The 14,734-nt window shown below is 32.8% G+C and overlaps 1 protein-coding gene across 1 annotated transcript; it reads left to right on the top strand.

Moving 5' to 3' along the window:
- Positions 1-4,852: 4,852 nt before the first annotated feature.
- On the top strand, positions 4,853-5,920 carry LOC127808175 (uncharacterized). The gene has a single exon (XM_052346584.1). The coding sequence runs from the start codon at positions 5,164-5,166 to the stop codon at positions 5,785-5,787; it is 624 nt and encodes a 207-aa protein (XP_052202544.1). The 5' UTR covers positions 4,853-5,163; the 3' UTR covers positions 5,788-5,920.
- The last annotated feature ends 8,814 nt before the right edge of the window (positions 5,921-14,734 follow it).

The following is a 14,734-nucleotide window of genomic DNA, read 5'->3' as shown; positions in this document are numbered from 1 at the left end:
CTAACTAAGCTTATTGAATACTTAATTTAATTCAATCTTCCTATAAGTAGCTGCATTCATTTTTGACTTCAAGAGAAGTCACTGTCAATTGGCCACCTAACAAGGAATTCTCAAACCTATTAAATTGGGTATTATGCATTGAGATCATTTTATTAATTAAACAAGATATTTTTATATTTATTCATTAAAATAACGACTGGGTTTTATATTTGCACCCTCCTAGCTCCTCAGCAAATTAACACTTCATACCTTATGACTATACATACATACAGCTCTGCTATAAGTACAATTTATTCTTAATCAAAGAATTCGTTTAGAGTAACATATTTGCATATTAGTCTAAGTCCACGACGTGTTATAATAAATAAGATTTTACTCTCTTTCTTAAAATAAAATTGTTCAATCATGCATGCTTTATATGGTTGAGTCAAAATGAACAATACATATATGAGATGGATGGCTCCAATAATTTGGTTAAAAAATATTATATAAAAAAGTCAAAAACCATACATCCTTTAGTGAAAATGGTGGGGGAAGAGTGGGGGAAGCAAATGCTCATACAGAACACACAAAGACGAAGCAAAGTAAACAATAAGCATGCGAGAAAAGAGCAATATATATGTATATACACACAATATAGCAGGTGAATTAATTATGCAGCATGTTTATCATCTGTATGTATTTCACCATTGGAGAAGCTTCTGCAAAGCAAGCAGACTAATAACAAGTTATTATTTGGCATCATTCTTTGAGATAAAAGGAGAAGCCACACCTTCTCATGCACTGGCTTTGAAATTATTTGGCATCATTAGGTTACAACCCCCCCCCCCCATAAAACCCATCAAAGAAAAAAAATCACCCATTTTCATTATACCTAAGTCTACCAAGATATTAATTTTACACCCTTTCACTTATTGTGTAGGATTTAATGGTCACTTTGTGACACTTGATTGCCTAAGGCGTTCTTAGGGTGATTGCGTAGTTCTTTCAGAGCGGAGATGATGGAGTTTCGTATAAAATTTTTATTGTGACTTAATTTATATATATATATATATTTATAATCTACTTAGTGGGTATATTAATTTTGGTAGAAGATGAAAAGGAAAATTCTCCAACTCATAAAAGTTATAATTTATTCATTAAATCACTTTACAATGTCTTTTTTTCTTTCTTTGAAAGAAAGTACAATGAGTGAGTATTTCCCACTAGATTGAATCATAGAAGAACTTTCTATTTAGTTAATTTGATTTTTATTTTTTTGATATTTGGAACTTATATGAGTTAATCTAATTTTTTTTTATGATTTAACCTATTTAGATTATTGACTTAATGAAAGATGAGAATTTTAGAAAAAATAATAATAATAACTCCGAGTCGTCTTAACAACATTTGTGGCCAGACAAGACTTAATTTAGTGGCTTTTTAATAATATAAATAAATATTAAAATTATTTAATTTTTATTTAATTTATTTTTTGAGATACAAAATTGTTAATTAAATTTTTGTATTCAAATTTAAAAGGAAAATATTTTTCAATTGACAATATAAACAAGAAAAAAATATATGAAAATATAAAAATTGAATAAATAAAAAAATGTGAAAAGTTTATAGGAAAATCCTATAAATTAAAAATTCACTGATCTACTTTTATTTTTTTTAAATACTCAAATCAATGCAGATTCTTTAAACAAATTTTTTATCGTTTAAATAATCATTTTATCAAATTATCCACCAAATAAAATACCACTTATCCTCTCTTTTTTGGTTACGTTACTAGTTTACAACTCATTATTCATTACCTAATATTAAAAAATGATCCGTAAACTTAAAATGTCATGGGCCTCCTCATCTAAATAATATCTCACTATACATTATTTAATATTGAAAAATGATCTATGAACTTTAAGAGTTGGGGGCCATCTCTTTCAAATAAAATAATAAAATAAATAGAATATAATTTTTAAAAAATTATCATAAAATATAATTAGTAATTTTGTATCTCAAAATATTAAAAAAATTAATTAATTATCAATTTTGAGACCTCACTCCCTTGAGGGCCCTATGCCTTAGTGACCTATGCTTTTAAGTCAGGCGGAATAAGTCTTAAGTGATTTTTAATAAAAATAACTCAAAATTATATAAAAGTCTATTTAAAATTTAAGTTTTTAAAAAAACTCAATTTAAGACTAAGATAAGTAATTTATTAAAATCTAAACTCATAAATTGATATTAGCAAAATAATTAACTTGGGAAGGAAAAAGAAAACAAGAGCAGTAGCCGACCGCGTACGGTTGGAATGGGGCTTGGAGGAAGGTGCATGGACGAAGACTACAAAACGAAACAGTGGTCCTTTTACGTGTCAAGGATAAGGATATATGCATACGACGATGTTACTATTTGAATGCAGAGAATTAATTAATTGTTATAATAATGTATAAGAAGATATTTAATTATAAAAGGCTAAATATATACCCAATCCCCTCACTTTCACCATTTAATTATTTTACCCCCTTAACTTAAATAAGGACCCATTAGTCCCATCAACTTTCAATTTTAAACTTGGTGATACTTGGATCTCAGCGCATGTGTTATACACGCGATTGAGGTGCGTGCAGCACTAGCTTATTCTTTTTCCTTCTTCATCTTCTTTTTCTTTCCTTGTCATTAGCGACCTCTCACTCATTGCCTCTATCTCGCTCCTGCTCTCTTTCTGTCGGTGGTCGTCAGCGGCGTGGGAGGCGTCGACCGGGGTCGTAGATAGCAGCGATTGGGCTTGGGGCGGACAAATTTGGGTTGATGACATGGGAGGCAAGCAGTTGCTTGCTTGCTTGCTCGCCTTCCTCGTACCGATGAGCGACAATGGCATTGGGGGGAGAGGGTGGCGCAGGCGTTGATTTGGGTCGAGGGGCCCACATCAGACTACGCGTGTAACTCACACTCAATGCTTGTTGCACTAAGGTATGTAGTTATTACAAAATTAGTAGTTGAGGTACATAATATGTTCAAAATTAAAAATTGAGAGGGCTAATAGGTCATTGCTTAAGTTAAGGGGACAAAATAATTAAATGATGAAAAGTGAAGGGGCTAGGTATGCCTTTAACCATTATAAAATATATTTAATTTAATTTAATAATATATAAAATTAAAATATTTACACTTTAATTCCTTTAGTGTTTGTTAATTAAGATATAGATCAAAAAAAGTAAGATATGAAAAATATCCTGAATAAAAGTGTTTTTCATTATATTTGTTAAATTTATCTAGAAAGAAGTCATTTAACTTCTTATCTTAAATTTTTTACATAAATTTATCTTTTTTCTCTTTTGGATAAATTATCTTGATTTAATTTTATGTCACTTATTTTAACAAATGCTATCTCGGGATTATCGTCTTTGTGTGGTTTCTCATCGTTCGTATCCTCGATTTCAACATATGAGATAAATAGTAAGTGAATGTTTTACCTCACTGTGTAGGACAATAAATCGAATCTATAACTTATTAGTGCGAATCTCAATCTATTATAATCTAATCATTTGACTCGTACCATTAGAAATTTTAGCAAATGCTATCTTAACAATATAGGCTTCGTTTGGCTATGCGGTTTGACTGCTTATAAGCTATTCATTTAGCGTATAAGCTGTCAAACTTATTTACTTACCTGTTTGGTATTCCTAATAGCTTAAAAGCTAAACAGCTTAAACGCTTATTTAATAGCGTTTGTAGAAAGCCATCAGCCACCAGCTTTCGCAAAAACGTTGTGGAGAGCTTCTTGAGTTGACCAACACATTTACAATTTTACTCTCCTACATTTCCAATATTTACACCTCATATCCCTCTTCTCCCACCTTCCCAGTGCCTCCTCCATTACCATTGTGCTGGATCTCTTCCTCCATAAACGGTCGTCGTTACGCCGTCCAGCGCCATCGCCTTCGCCGCCCAGCCCAGCCCAGCTTCGCAAGACACCTAGCATCGTTGCCGTCTCGGCCCAACATTGCAAGCCGCCTCGCTGCCCAACACTGCCATTGCCGCAAGCTACCCCCGCCCTGCCACCAAATCGCCGCCCTGCTAGCAGATCGTCGCCATCGCTATCGCCAGCGCCCATCGCGTCGCCGACAGTCCATTGCCCTCATCTCCTCCGCGTTGCTGCCATGGCCGAATATATATATATATATAACAGTAATATAAACATATATATAACAATAATACATAAAATATATATTATTATATAACATATATAATACATATAATTTATAATTTATAATCTTAATATATTTTTAATAATTATGTATAATTTATTAACATTTAATGATAAAATTTTATATCATTTTTAATAATTTTATATAATATCTTAACATATATATTGAAGATTTTTATGAATTAAATCTAAATTTATACATAAAGTATAAAAATTATATATTTTTAAATATTTTTATAATTTATTAACATATAATTGTAAGTATTTTAGTAATTGGACATCAATTTAATTTTTTTTTAAAATATATTTTTTGAATTTTATTTGCATTATTCAGTGTCATATCCATTTTAGTTTTTTTGTAAGTTTTAATAGCTTATCAACTTTAACAAACCAAACACATAATTTTACACTAATAGCTTAAAAATACGTTTATCCAAACACATTATCAGCTTAAACACTATTCAACTTAAACACTATCCAATTTTAAAGCTTAAAAAAAAAAAACGCCTAGCCAGACAAGCCCATATTATTAAGTGAGAATGACGCGGGGGGGGGGGGGGGGGGGGGAGATGTGATTGGTCTTTGGAAAATGCCATAATAATGAAGTTACTTCCTCGTGAGTATAACATTTCCCTTATTTCTGGGAAAATAAACAATTGGATGGGTTTCCTTCCTTCCTCTTAATAACTGGGATTGGAGAGATGACTCATCAGTCATCTCCTTGATAAAAACACAACCAACCATCCATCAATAATTAACCTCCAGTGTCCAAAGCTTGGAATCCCCGCTTCCCTCTGCTTTTATTTAATTTCATCTCTTACCCCCATTCCCCATTTGACCAATCCCCCTCTCTCTCTTTTAACTTTCCCACCCACCGCTCTCTCCTTCCCCATCCCATCTCTCTCTCTCTCTCTCTCTCTGTCCCTCTCTCTCTCTGAGATATACATGCAATAAGATCGATCATCAGAATGGGTGGGAATGGATATAATCATCAAAGCTTCCATCAGAGAAACAGTAGCTTCTTGCCAATACTGTGTTCAAGGCCTTCTATCAAAGACGTCCAACTCCCCAGGTGGCGCCACCACCGCTCCGCCTCCTTCTCCGACGACCCTTCTTCCCCCAGAGTCAGCTGCATAGGTCAGGTCAAGCGCACCAACCGAGTCATCGCCTTCCCAACTCCCTGCCGATTCACGGCCGCCAAACCCGCCCCCGCCACCAACCTCAAGTACCACAAACTCAGACGACTCTTTTCCGGAAAAGGCCTCGCCGCCCCCCCCTCCATCAACCATTCCAGCGGAAAAAATGCGACGGCGAACAGCGCAAGGAGGGTCAAGTTAAACGACAGTCATAATAATTATAATACCAGTGATGGCGGTGATCGTGTTGATTACGCGGCGGCGGCGGCGGCGGAAGTGAACATCGCGGAGTTGGATCCGCCGTTGCCGGTGGTGAAGAGGGCTGCAGATGGGCGGCGGGAAGAGGTGAATCTGTGGAAGAGGAGATCTGGTGGAGTTGCATTGAAGGTACAGCTTCAGCCAGTTCATCATACGTCTAACAACCCCCATTGTTTAGTTCAACCAACCACTGTTTGAATTTATATGGTTCTGAGTGATCAGAACTGAGCCTCCAATTTGAGGCATCCATTCGTCAACTTTACCACTGCCATTAAAGAAAAGCTCTGTAAATGCCTGATTCTGAATCCCCTTTCTTCTCCCAATTCTGTCTTTTCTTCTCTCTCATTTTTTTTTTTTTGGTCCTTTTTCCAGCATTCTGACCATTCATGGGAGACAATCCCAGAAATTAAATTGCTGCCATAGATCTGGGTATTTTTTTTAATAATTTCTGAAACAACAAAATTTCATCCTATATATTTAAGAATAATTTTACAATAATATTTTTAAAAATTAAACTAAAGAAGAAGTCTTGAACATGACAGCTCTCACCTAAAATTAAATTATTTATTTTAAAGTCATAAAAGCCCACAGTCCAATGTCCATATCATGGTGATTGAAGAAGCACAGGAAGTTAGATTTGAATTTTAGGGTAAATGTGTTTGTGGTAGATGATAGATGTAAGTGGGGCATTAGCAACAGAAGAAGAGATGAGTTGGCTTTTGAGATGGGACTGGTACTGGTTGAAGGCTAGAAGCTGCCGACAAGCAAATGCAGTACTGTTTGTGTTTTGGTTGTTTACTTTTGGATGCATTGGGACGGTGACTAACTAACTCTATGCATTTGATTTGGTCAAAATGCAATTTAATCATTGTTTTCCAACTTAAGGGATGGAACAACATTAAACTGTTTTTATGTTCTCCTTCCAACAGTTCTCTTGCTCTTAATAGTATTAGGTTAAAGTTTGGAATTCCCCTCTGACACAAGTCAAATGGCTGAGTTATGATAAATTAAGATTTATATCAATAAATCATGATTTTAATTTTTTACCCTACGTAATGAGACACAGTCTACACTTATAATTTATTTTCTCTATTGAAATCGAGAACACGAAAAACGAGAGATCACACAAGAACGGTAATCTCAAAATATATCAATTCAGTTCATTATGATACTTGTGTCTAAATTGTTTAGGGCTCCTCTCAACTTGCCATAAAAATAAAAAATTACAAGCTTTTAATTTTGAATGCAAAAAACTTAAAACAATATATTGAGACAATGGTATGCACAATTTAAAACTTGTAACGTATAATGTTTTAACAATACACTAAAACAAAATGCCTACTAAATATTAAATGATGTCCCCGCAAATTTATATTGTCTTTAAAATTTTGATAAATGAAGTGTTTCAATTTCCAAAGTTAAAAATAAATTTATATTTTATATTACTTTAGGCCCGCCGCAGGCCCAACACAACCTAGCTATGACCCGGTGGGATCATGGGCTATGGGTCGTGGACTACATTTCATCACGGGTCACATTAGGCACGACCCAAGTGACCCACAAGACAGCTCTACTCCAACCACAGTCTAATTACATATGTCCATTAAGGCCCTTGTTTGGTCTTGAGTGTAAGATTGAGTTTGAATATTATGTATAAGTATTTGATAAATATTTAAATTAAATAAGTTAAAATAATAAATATTTAAATTTACAAACTTTTTAAAAGATAATTTAGTTTGTAAATTTTGATAAATAAGATTTACAATTTGATTTTGGTTTGTATGTTAAAAGAACTCAAAATCAAAATGTAAATTGTAATATATTTTAGATAATATTTATTATAAATTTACCTAAAAATATATCTTATAGAAAAAACTTTAGAAATTTAATGGAAATTTGTATAGGAATTTGTACAAATAAATTTTTATCATAACTTCTCATAAATTTATATAAAAATGATTTGATTTATTTTTAAAATATATGCGAATCAAAATTTATGATTTGATTTTTAAATTCGTCCAAACCCGACCATGCACATCTCTAATGTCAATTAAATATAACTATCAAATAAAATAAGTAATTAATAAGAAATATATTCTTCTAATAATATTTTAAATGTATAAATATACTCTTAAAATAATTCCCAGTGAGTTTTCATATTGTCAAAGCGTTATATAATTGTTACATTATTACCAATTAGGGGTCTTATAAATTGGGGGATGGTCTACACTTGAAGGAGTTGAAGTAAATGTAAATGAAAGAAAAGAAAATAGAGAAGAATAAGGAAAGAAGGAAATAAGAGAGAAAACTAGTGAATTGAGAAAAAGGTTTGTCAACAAGGTGATTAAGGAAAAGTTGGGAGGCTAAGAAAAGTGAATCAGATCTTCTCCAAGGGAACCCTGGGTGAGGTTCTCCTACTCACAAATTCTATCTTGGTGGCATTTTTTTGTGTTATATGGCAAATTAGTTTTGGAAATGTATTATGTTTGCCTTTTCATTTGCATTCACGATCATGTATGACTATGTTATTTTTCTCTATGTCACTTAAGTCTAAGGTGACATGGTTAGGGATCTTTCAAGAGGTGTTTAGGACACTAGGTGACAAAGCTCTTGGAAGCATGCCGACATAGTTCGAAGTGATATCGTGGAGTAAAAACTTGTAACTTTTTTTCATATACACATTTTATATAAATATTTTATTTTTAGGGTTCCCTATTTAGAAGGTTCGTCTTCTAACCTAGGTTCATCCACTAAACTATTCAAACATTAATTGAAAGACAAGCAACTCGAAAGGAAATGATATTCTTAAAGCATAGGTTTTGGAAGCTTCATTAAATTTTGTGGCATGTCATGTTTTGCAGATGTTATAGGTGTTTTTATATGTTGCACTAGAATATGTATATGTTTTATTTTCGTAATATCAAATGTATTAAAAATGTCAAGCTTGTTATTTTATTTTGGCAAAAATAAACGACTTTTACACTCATATCTTCAATTGTAGTGACATAAAAATTTATTTTAAGGGCTTCATTGATGTCTGACTATGAGGCTAAAAACTCTTTCTTTTTCTTTTTAACTCAGTATTTTATAAATGAATTGAAAATTTTGACTCCTTAATATAAATTATGAATTAAACTAAGTTCGATATGTGGAAATGAGCGCGCGCACAAGGGCCCGACTTGATAAATTAAACTGAACACAAAGGTTTAGATAGAAAGGCAAGTCCACTAGAGGTAAAACTCCTTAAGAGTCATTTAAGAAAGTAATCTCTAGTGAATTTGGAAAAAATAAATGATGAAAATGGAATATCAAGTGAATGAAGGTTTTAAAAACAAAATATAAATCATAAGATTTAGTGAAAGGCCTTTACAAGAAATGTTTTTTTTTTTTTCTTAAACCTCTAAATTATGAAATGGAAACATACTCTAAAGAGAAAGGTATTTCATTTGGTATCACAACAAACCTAAAGGAAAAGTGGCTAATTTCATAAGGACATGTGGGGCAACTATATATTGACCACAAGAATGAGGAGAAATTGAGAGTTTAAGGAGGAGAGAGGGAGATTTACAGAGAACGGCTTCCATTTGCTTCTTTTCATTTTTCTTCTCTATTTATGCTTCTTGTTTGTTGTTTGCTACAAGTGGCTCAATTATTGAGCCAAGAAATTTTTAAATAGATCGGGAGAATCTGACAGGTGCTGGTGACTTAACGCCCTATAGCTAGCATGAGAGGAGAACTATGAGTTGGTATCGAAATGTTTGCTTAGTGTGGATGGACTAAACCTTCCATAGCTTAAGGAGGATTCGGTCTTAGTGTAGAAGCAGTTTCTACACCCACCTAACATCAGGCTTTCAAGTATGTTTCTTTTTATTGCATTTGATGTGATGTTACGTTGCTTAAATACTCAAGCTACATATGATTTGTGTAGTACACTACTGTGCATCTCTGATGTTAAAATTTTAAAATTATACACAACCATATGACTATTCCATCAAAGGATGGTCAACCCAAGAGTTTTAATTTTGGAATGCATGAATCCATTCCCAGGTTTCTGGGTCAAGTGTATATGTTTAACCAACCAGGATTCGAGGCAGCTGATGTTAAACGAAGCACACAGAACTCGATACACTATACACCTTAGTGCTACCAAGATGTATTGAAATCTTCAAGACATTTATTAGTGGCTAGGAATGAAGATGAGTGTGGAAAGAAGAGTAACACAATGTGACACTTGCTAGCGAGTGAAAATCAAGCATTACAAAGCAGTAGGTCAAATGCAACCAATAGAAATCTTAAAATAGAAATGGGAGCACATTACAATGGACTTTGTGATATGATTCTATAAGAGCTAGAAGGGTAATGATGCTATATGGGTCATGGTGGATTGACTCACAAAATCCATACAATTTATTAAATAAGAATGGGTCAACCTGTGTGTAAGTTTGTGGAGTAGTGTATCGATAAGATAATCAGACTCCATGGAACACCTATAAGCGTGATCTCATATTGGGACCCACGGTTTTACTTTGAGGTGTTGAGGAAGTTTGCAAGATTGCTTGGGAACTAAGTTGAAGCTTAGCATCACTTATCAACCTTAAATTGATGTATAATTGAAAATGACGATTCAGACACTTGAGGATATATTAAGGGCTTGTGCCTTAGACTTTAAAGGTGGTTGGCAAAAGCATTTATCAATGATGGAGTTCACATATAACAATAGCTACCACAATAGCATTGGGATGGATCCTTACGAGGCATTATATGGAAGAATGTGTCAATCACCATTTGTTAGACTAAACTTGGAGAAAAGCAAATTATGGGACCTGAGTTGGTATAGAGAGGACTAAGAAGATTTGATAGATCTAAGATGTAATACCCAAAAAAATTTGGTGTACTTAAGTGTAATTTTTATTGGGACAAAAGTGAAAATTTTCAAAATTATTGGGACAAAGTGTAATTTTTTAAAGTTATGGGGGCAAAAGTTGGGAGACTGATTTGCAATAAGCAGTGTGAACACACTGCAAGTTGCCAACAGCTACACTGTGGCCGCCGATAATAGACGTCAAATCGACATCTAAGAAAATGTTTAGGGTCATTATGGCCTAAATGGGAAGGTCCAAGGTAAGAGAGCCACCAGATTGGTCAGAAAATCAACCAAAAATGCCTATAAATAGTTGGGTTTTTGGCCAAGGATTTCATCGATTTTCAGTTGAAAAATTCAAGCATTTGGGGAAAAATTGAGAGAAATGGATAGAGGTTTTTTTTTTTTTCAAGTGAGGGAGAGTATTTTTGGAGAATTTGAGATTTTGGTGTAGGTTTGAAGGTGTTTCGAAGCTTCATCGAAAAAATTGGTCTTCGCCGGAGACGCATTGTAATCCACCAATTTGAGAGTGTTTTGGCCGAATTTTCAAGCCATCAGTGAGCCCATCATGTTATGAAGGAATAATAGAACAAGAAAGAAGAAGAAAAATCAAGAAATTAGAGTAAAACCAATGGCTAGGGGTGAGAAGAAGGTTAAAGAAGATGACCAACTTCGGGTGCGTGAAGTAAGGAAAAAATAGAGAAAAATAGAATTTTTTTAAAAATTAGAGAAATTAATTTTATTAATTTTTCTTGAATTTTGATTAGGAAAAATATAAGGGCACGAGTCTTGAGATAGGCCATGGATTTCAAGAAAACTTAAATAGTTAGATTGAGATGGGTGGTTTTTTTCAAAAATTTATATGTGAATTTCATGAGGGTTGACAAAATATATGTGATTTATGTGCATATTATATTGTCTCAATAATTGTGATATTGCATTGCACATGAAATTATTGGCATATCGATAATTGTGTCATCCATGTTGACCATGATGGGATGAGATGTTGTCCTAGTAGCGTAACCTACATTTCCCTAAGTGAGCTTTGTCGAATGACCGTAGAAGTATCACGTGCCATGTGTGATTGTCGAGATGACTATCGAGAGTTATGTGTCGGGGCTAGAATGCTAACGCAAGCTACTCTAGGGTGTTGGTTGATTCATGTCTATGCATCATACATTCGTAAAAATTATTTTAAACTCTCATTTAGAATATTCATCTTTTAATTTGGACGTTGTCCTTGAAATGTTTAACGTTCTAGGTAAGAAGAGCAGTAGGAAAGGAAATGAGATTACTAAGATGTGATTGTACTATTAGTCATGTAATAAGTCCTACACTCGTGGTATGACAAGTTGTGATAATCTTGATAATAGGTGGCATGTTACAGCTATTTATATGTTAATTTGTCTGTCAGATATTGTAATTTTTATTGTTATTGAGAGCAATATTGTACAGTTTGATTTCTTTTGCAATTATAATATCTCATTAGGTTTTGATTCTATTTTCATAAGTATTTAATTTATCATTCCTTAACTTATCATTTGGAATGTTAAATATATATGTTTAGGGATTTTTAAAAATAGTATTTTAGAAATTTTAGGATAGTATTGAGAGAAAAAATATATATATTAAAAAAAAACTCAGAATAATGACATGTCTTGGGAAGGTAGGTTGTTATATAAGAGATGATCCCAGTTGCATAGCGCCAACAAAAGTTGTATGCTGACTAAAGGTGACACAATTTGAAATTTAAGGTGGGACATTGGGTGTATCTCAAGTTGTTATCCCTGCATTTGGCAACAAGGGATGGCAAGAGAAGGAAGTTAAGGCCATAATACATAGGGTCGTACCTGAACATGGAATGAATTAGGCCATTAGCACATCTTTTGTTATTTCTAACAAGTTTATCCAACATTTACAATATTTTTCACATGTCACAACTATATAAGCACATACCAAACTTGACGCATGGGATTTGTGTGGAAGAGATAATCTGTCTTATTCAAAGTCACTTGAGCAAAGCCTAGATCGCCATGAGTAGGTTTTGAGGAACAAAATAATCCCATTAATCAAGATTCAATGAAGAAACCATACAGAGGAAGATGACCTCGAGAATGCTATTAAGAAGAAATATCCTCACTTTTTTTAAGAAATAGAAATAGAGTGGCTGTTGAGCCAACTTGCTCATATTAATTAAGTTTTGATGATTAACAAAAAGAGAAATTTTAATATACAAAATATAGTATTTTTAGTGATTAACAAAAAGAGCATTTTATTAAATATATTAATTATAGTATCGAATTATGTTTAATTAATTTATAAAATATTTTTCATAATATGTGTATTACCAAAAATATTATTTTCTATTAAAAATATTTTTTATATAATTTTTATTAAACATTTTTTTCATACGGGTATGTATTTTTAAAAATGTTATTTTCCATTAAAATTATTTTTCAAACTATTTCTAAAATGTATAAAAAATAATTTTGCAAAATTTGGACAAAAAAATTAATTTTTCACTATTGCTACAGTACCGCTACAGTGCCCTTCCAACGGTCAAAATTTTGACTGTTGCTACAGTATACATTATCGTTGCTACAATGTTGTTACAATAATTTTCAGAAAGCTTATAAATAGCTCTAAATTCATTTTGGAGAGTATTCTTTGCTCATATTGCCTATCAAAAGCACTCAAAAGCTCCCAAAAGCTCTCAAGCTATTTTTCAAGCATTTCAAAACTCTTAAAGATTCATTGCACATCCACCGAAGAACCACAAGGCAAGAGGAGAAAAAGATATCGCAAAGCCGAATCCGATCTTCTCCATTCAAATTGAGGTCACCGTTTATTTATTTATTTAAATATTATTGCTTTGTATATTTTGTGCTTAATTGCTTATTTGTATCCAAGTGTGGACAATTATTTTTGAACAATTAAATTATCATTGCGGATTGTATAGGTTTTCTAAAACCGTTAAAATTTAGGTGAATTTAGTTTTCAAGGTAAGTTAGGGAGAAAATCTTGGTGTTGGTGGTTTTCCTAGAACCCGTTGTAATCTAGGGGTGTATCTAGTTTCCAAAGTGATGAGCTAGTGTGGAAACCTTGGTGAGATTAATGGAACCCCAAGAGTGGTTGAGATCTTGGGAGAGTGGAGTAGGTGTGTGTGGAGATACTGAACCACTATAAATTGTCTTGTGCCTCATTTATTTATTCTTCTTATATCTTGTGGCTTTCAATTTATTAATCTCAAACTCACATATACATAGTTACAAAATCTTAATTTGTTTAAAATTAAATAACGAGATTTTAATTAAAAGAAAATAATTTATTTTCTTAAAGAAAATAATTAATCAATAACATTTATTAAAAATAGAGAAAAATCTTAAACACTCAATTTACCCCCCTCTTGAGTGGCCATACCTTAAGGGACCAACGGTGGCAAGACTCACTGTACTATTCCAAAATGTTGTGGTGTTTGACTCATTAATAAAACTAAGCGTTTTGATTGAGTGATAGTTAATTTCATTTGTTAAAGGCTACAAGTAAAAGTTGAGAAAATTTTAAATGATGAAATTTTTTTAAATTTTTTTTTTAAGAGGGGTTGGTTGTAACACTCTAAAACATTTTTAGAATATTTAGAAGCTTAAAGAAATAAATTAGATCTTAATTTTGAAAAAATATATTTGGTCAAATAAATGGGTTAAATGATTTAAATATATGCATGTATGTGTGCACAATATATATATATATATATCAATAAAGCATAAAATATATTATATATAATAGTCCCTTCTCATGAAACCCCATGGCTAAGGTTTACTCCAATGCTTCGCCAAGCTAAAAGTTTAGAGAGTCAAACCAATTTATTTGCTCCATCGCCAAATTCCCTTGCCAAATTGACAACGAGCAGCTAAAACCTTATCAGATTTGGCGATCCGTCATGTCTGACCTAGCCTTGTCATCTTTCCTATCTCAATAACCAATTTGTCGTCGAAAAAGTCCCAAGGAGAGTAAAAAAGGTTGGAGATGACGATTGACAGCAACAACGACTAACATTTGTAGTAGCGTTGGAAATGGAATAGGCAACGAATAGAGCAAACCAACGACGTCAAAATGGGAACAAGCAGCAACCAGCATCTAGGTTTGTGTATGTATATGATTTGGGGGAAATTTGTATTGATTTGTGTATTTGATGAGTGATATTAAGAATTTGTGTATTTGTTTAATATTTTGTGTATGTGCGTATTTGATTATTTTGTGTATTTTATTATTAATTTTGTGTAT

The sequence above is a fragment of the Diospyros lotus genome, chromosome 8 (assembly GCF_014633365.1).
Source record: "Diospyros lotus cultivar Yz01 chromosome 8, ASM1463336v1, whole genome shotgun sequence".
NCBI classification, from domain to species: Eukaryota; Viridiplantae; Streptophyta; class Magnoliopsida; order Ericales; family Ebenaceae; genus Diospyros; species Diospyros lotus.
This window is presented reverse-complemented; position numbering and strand designations above follow the sequence as displayed.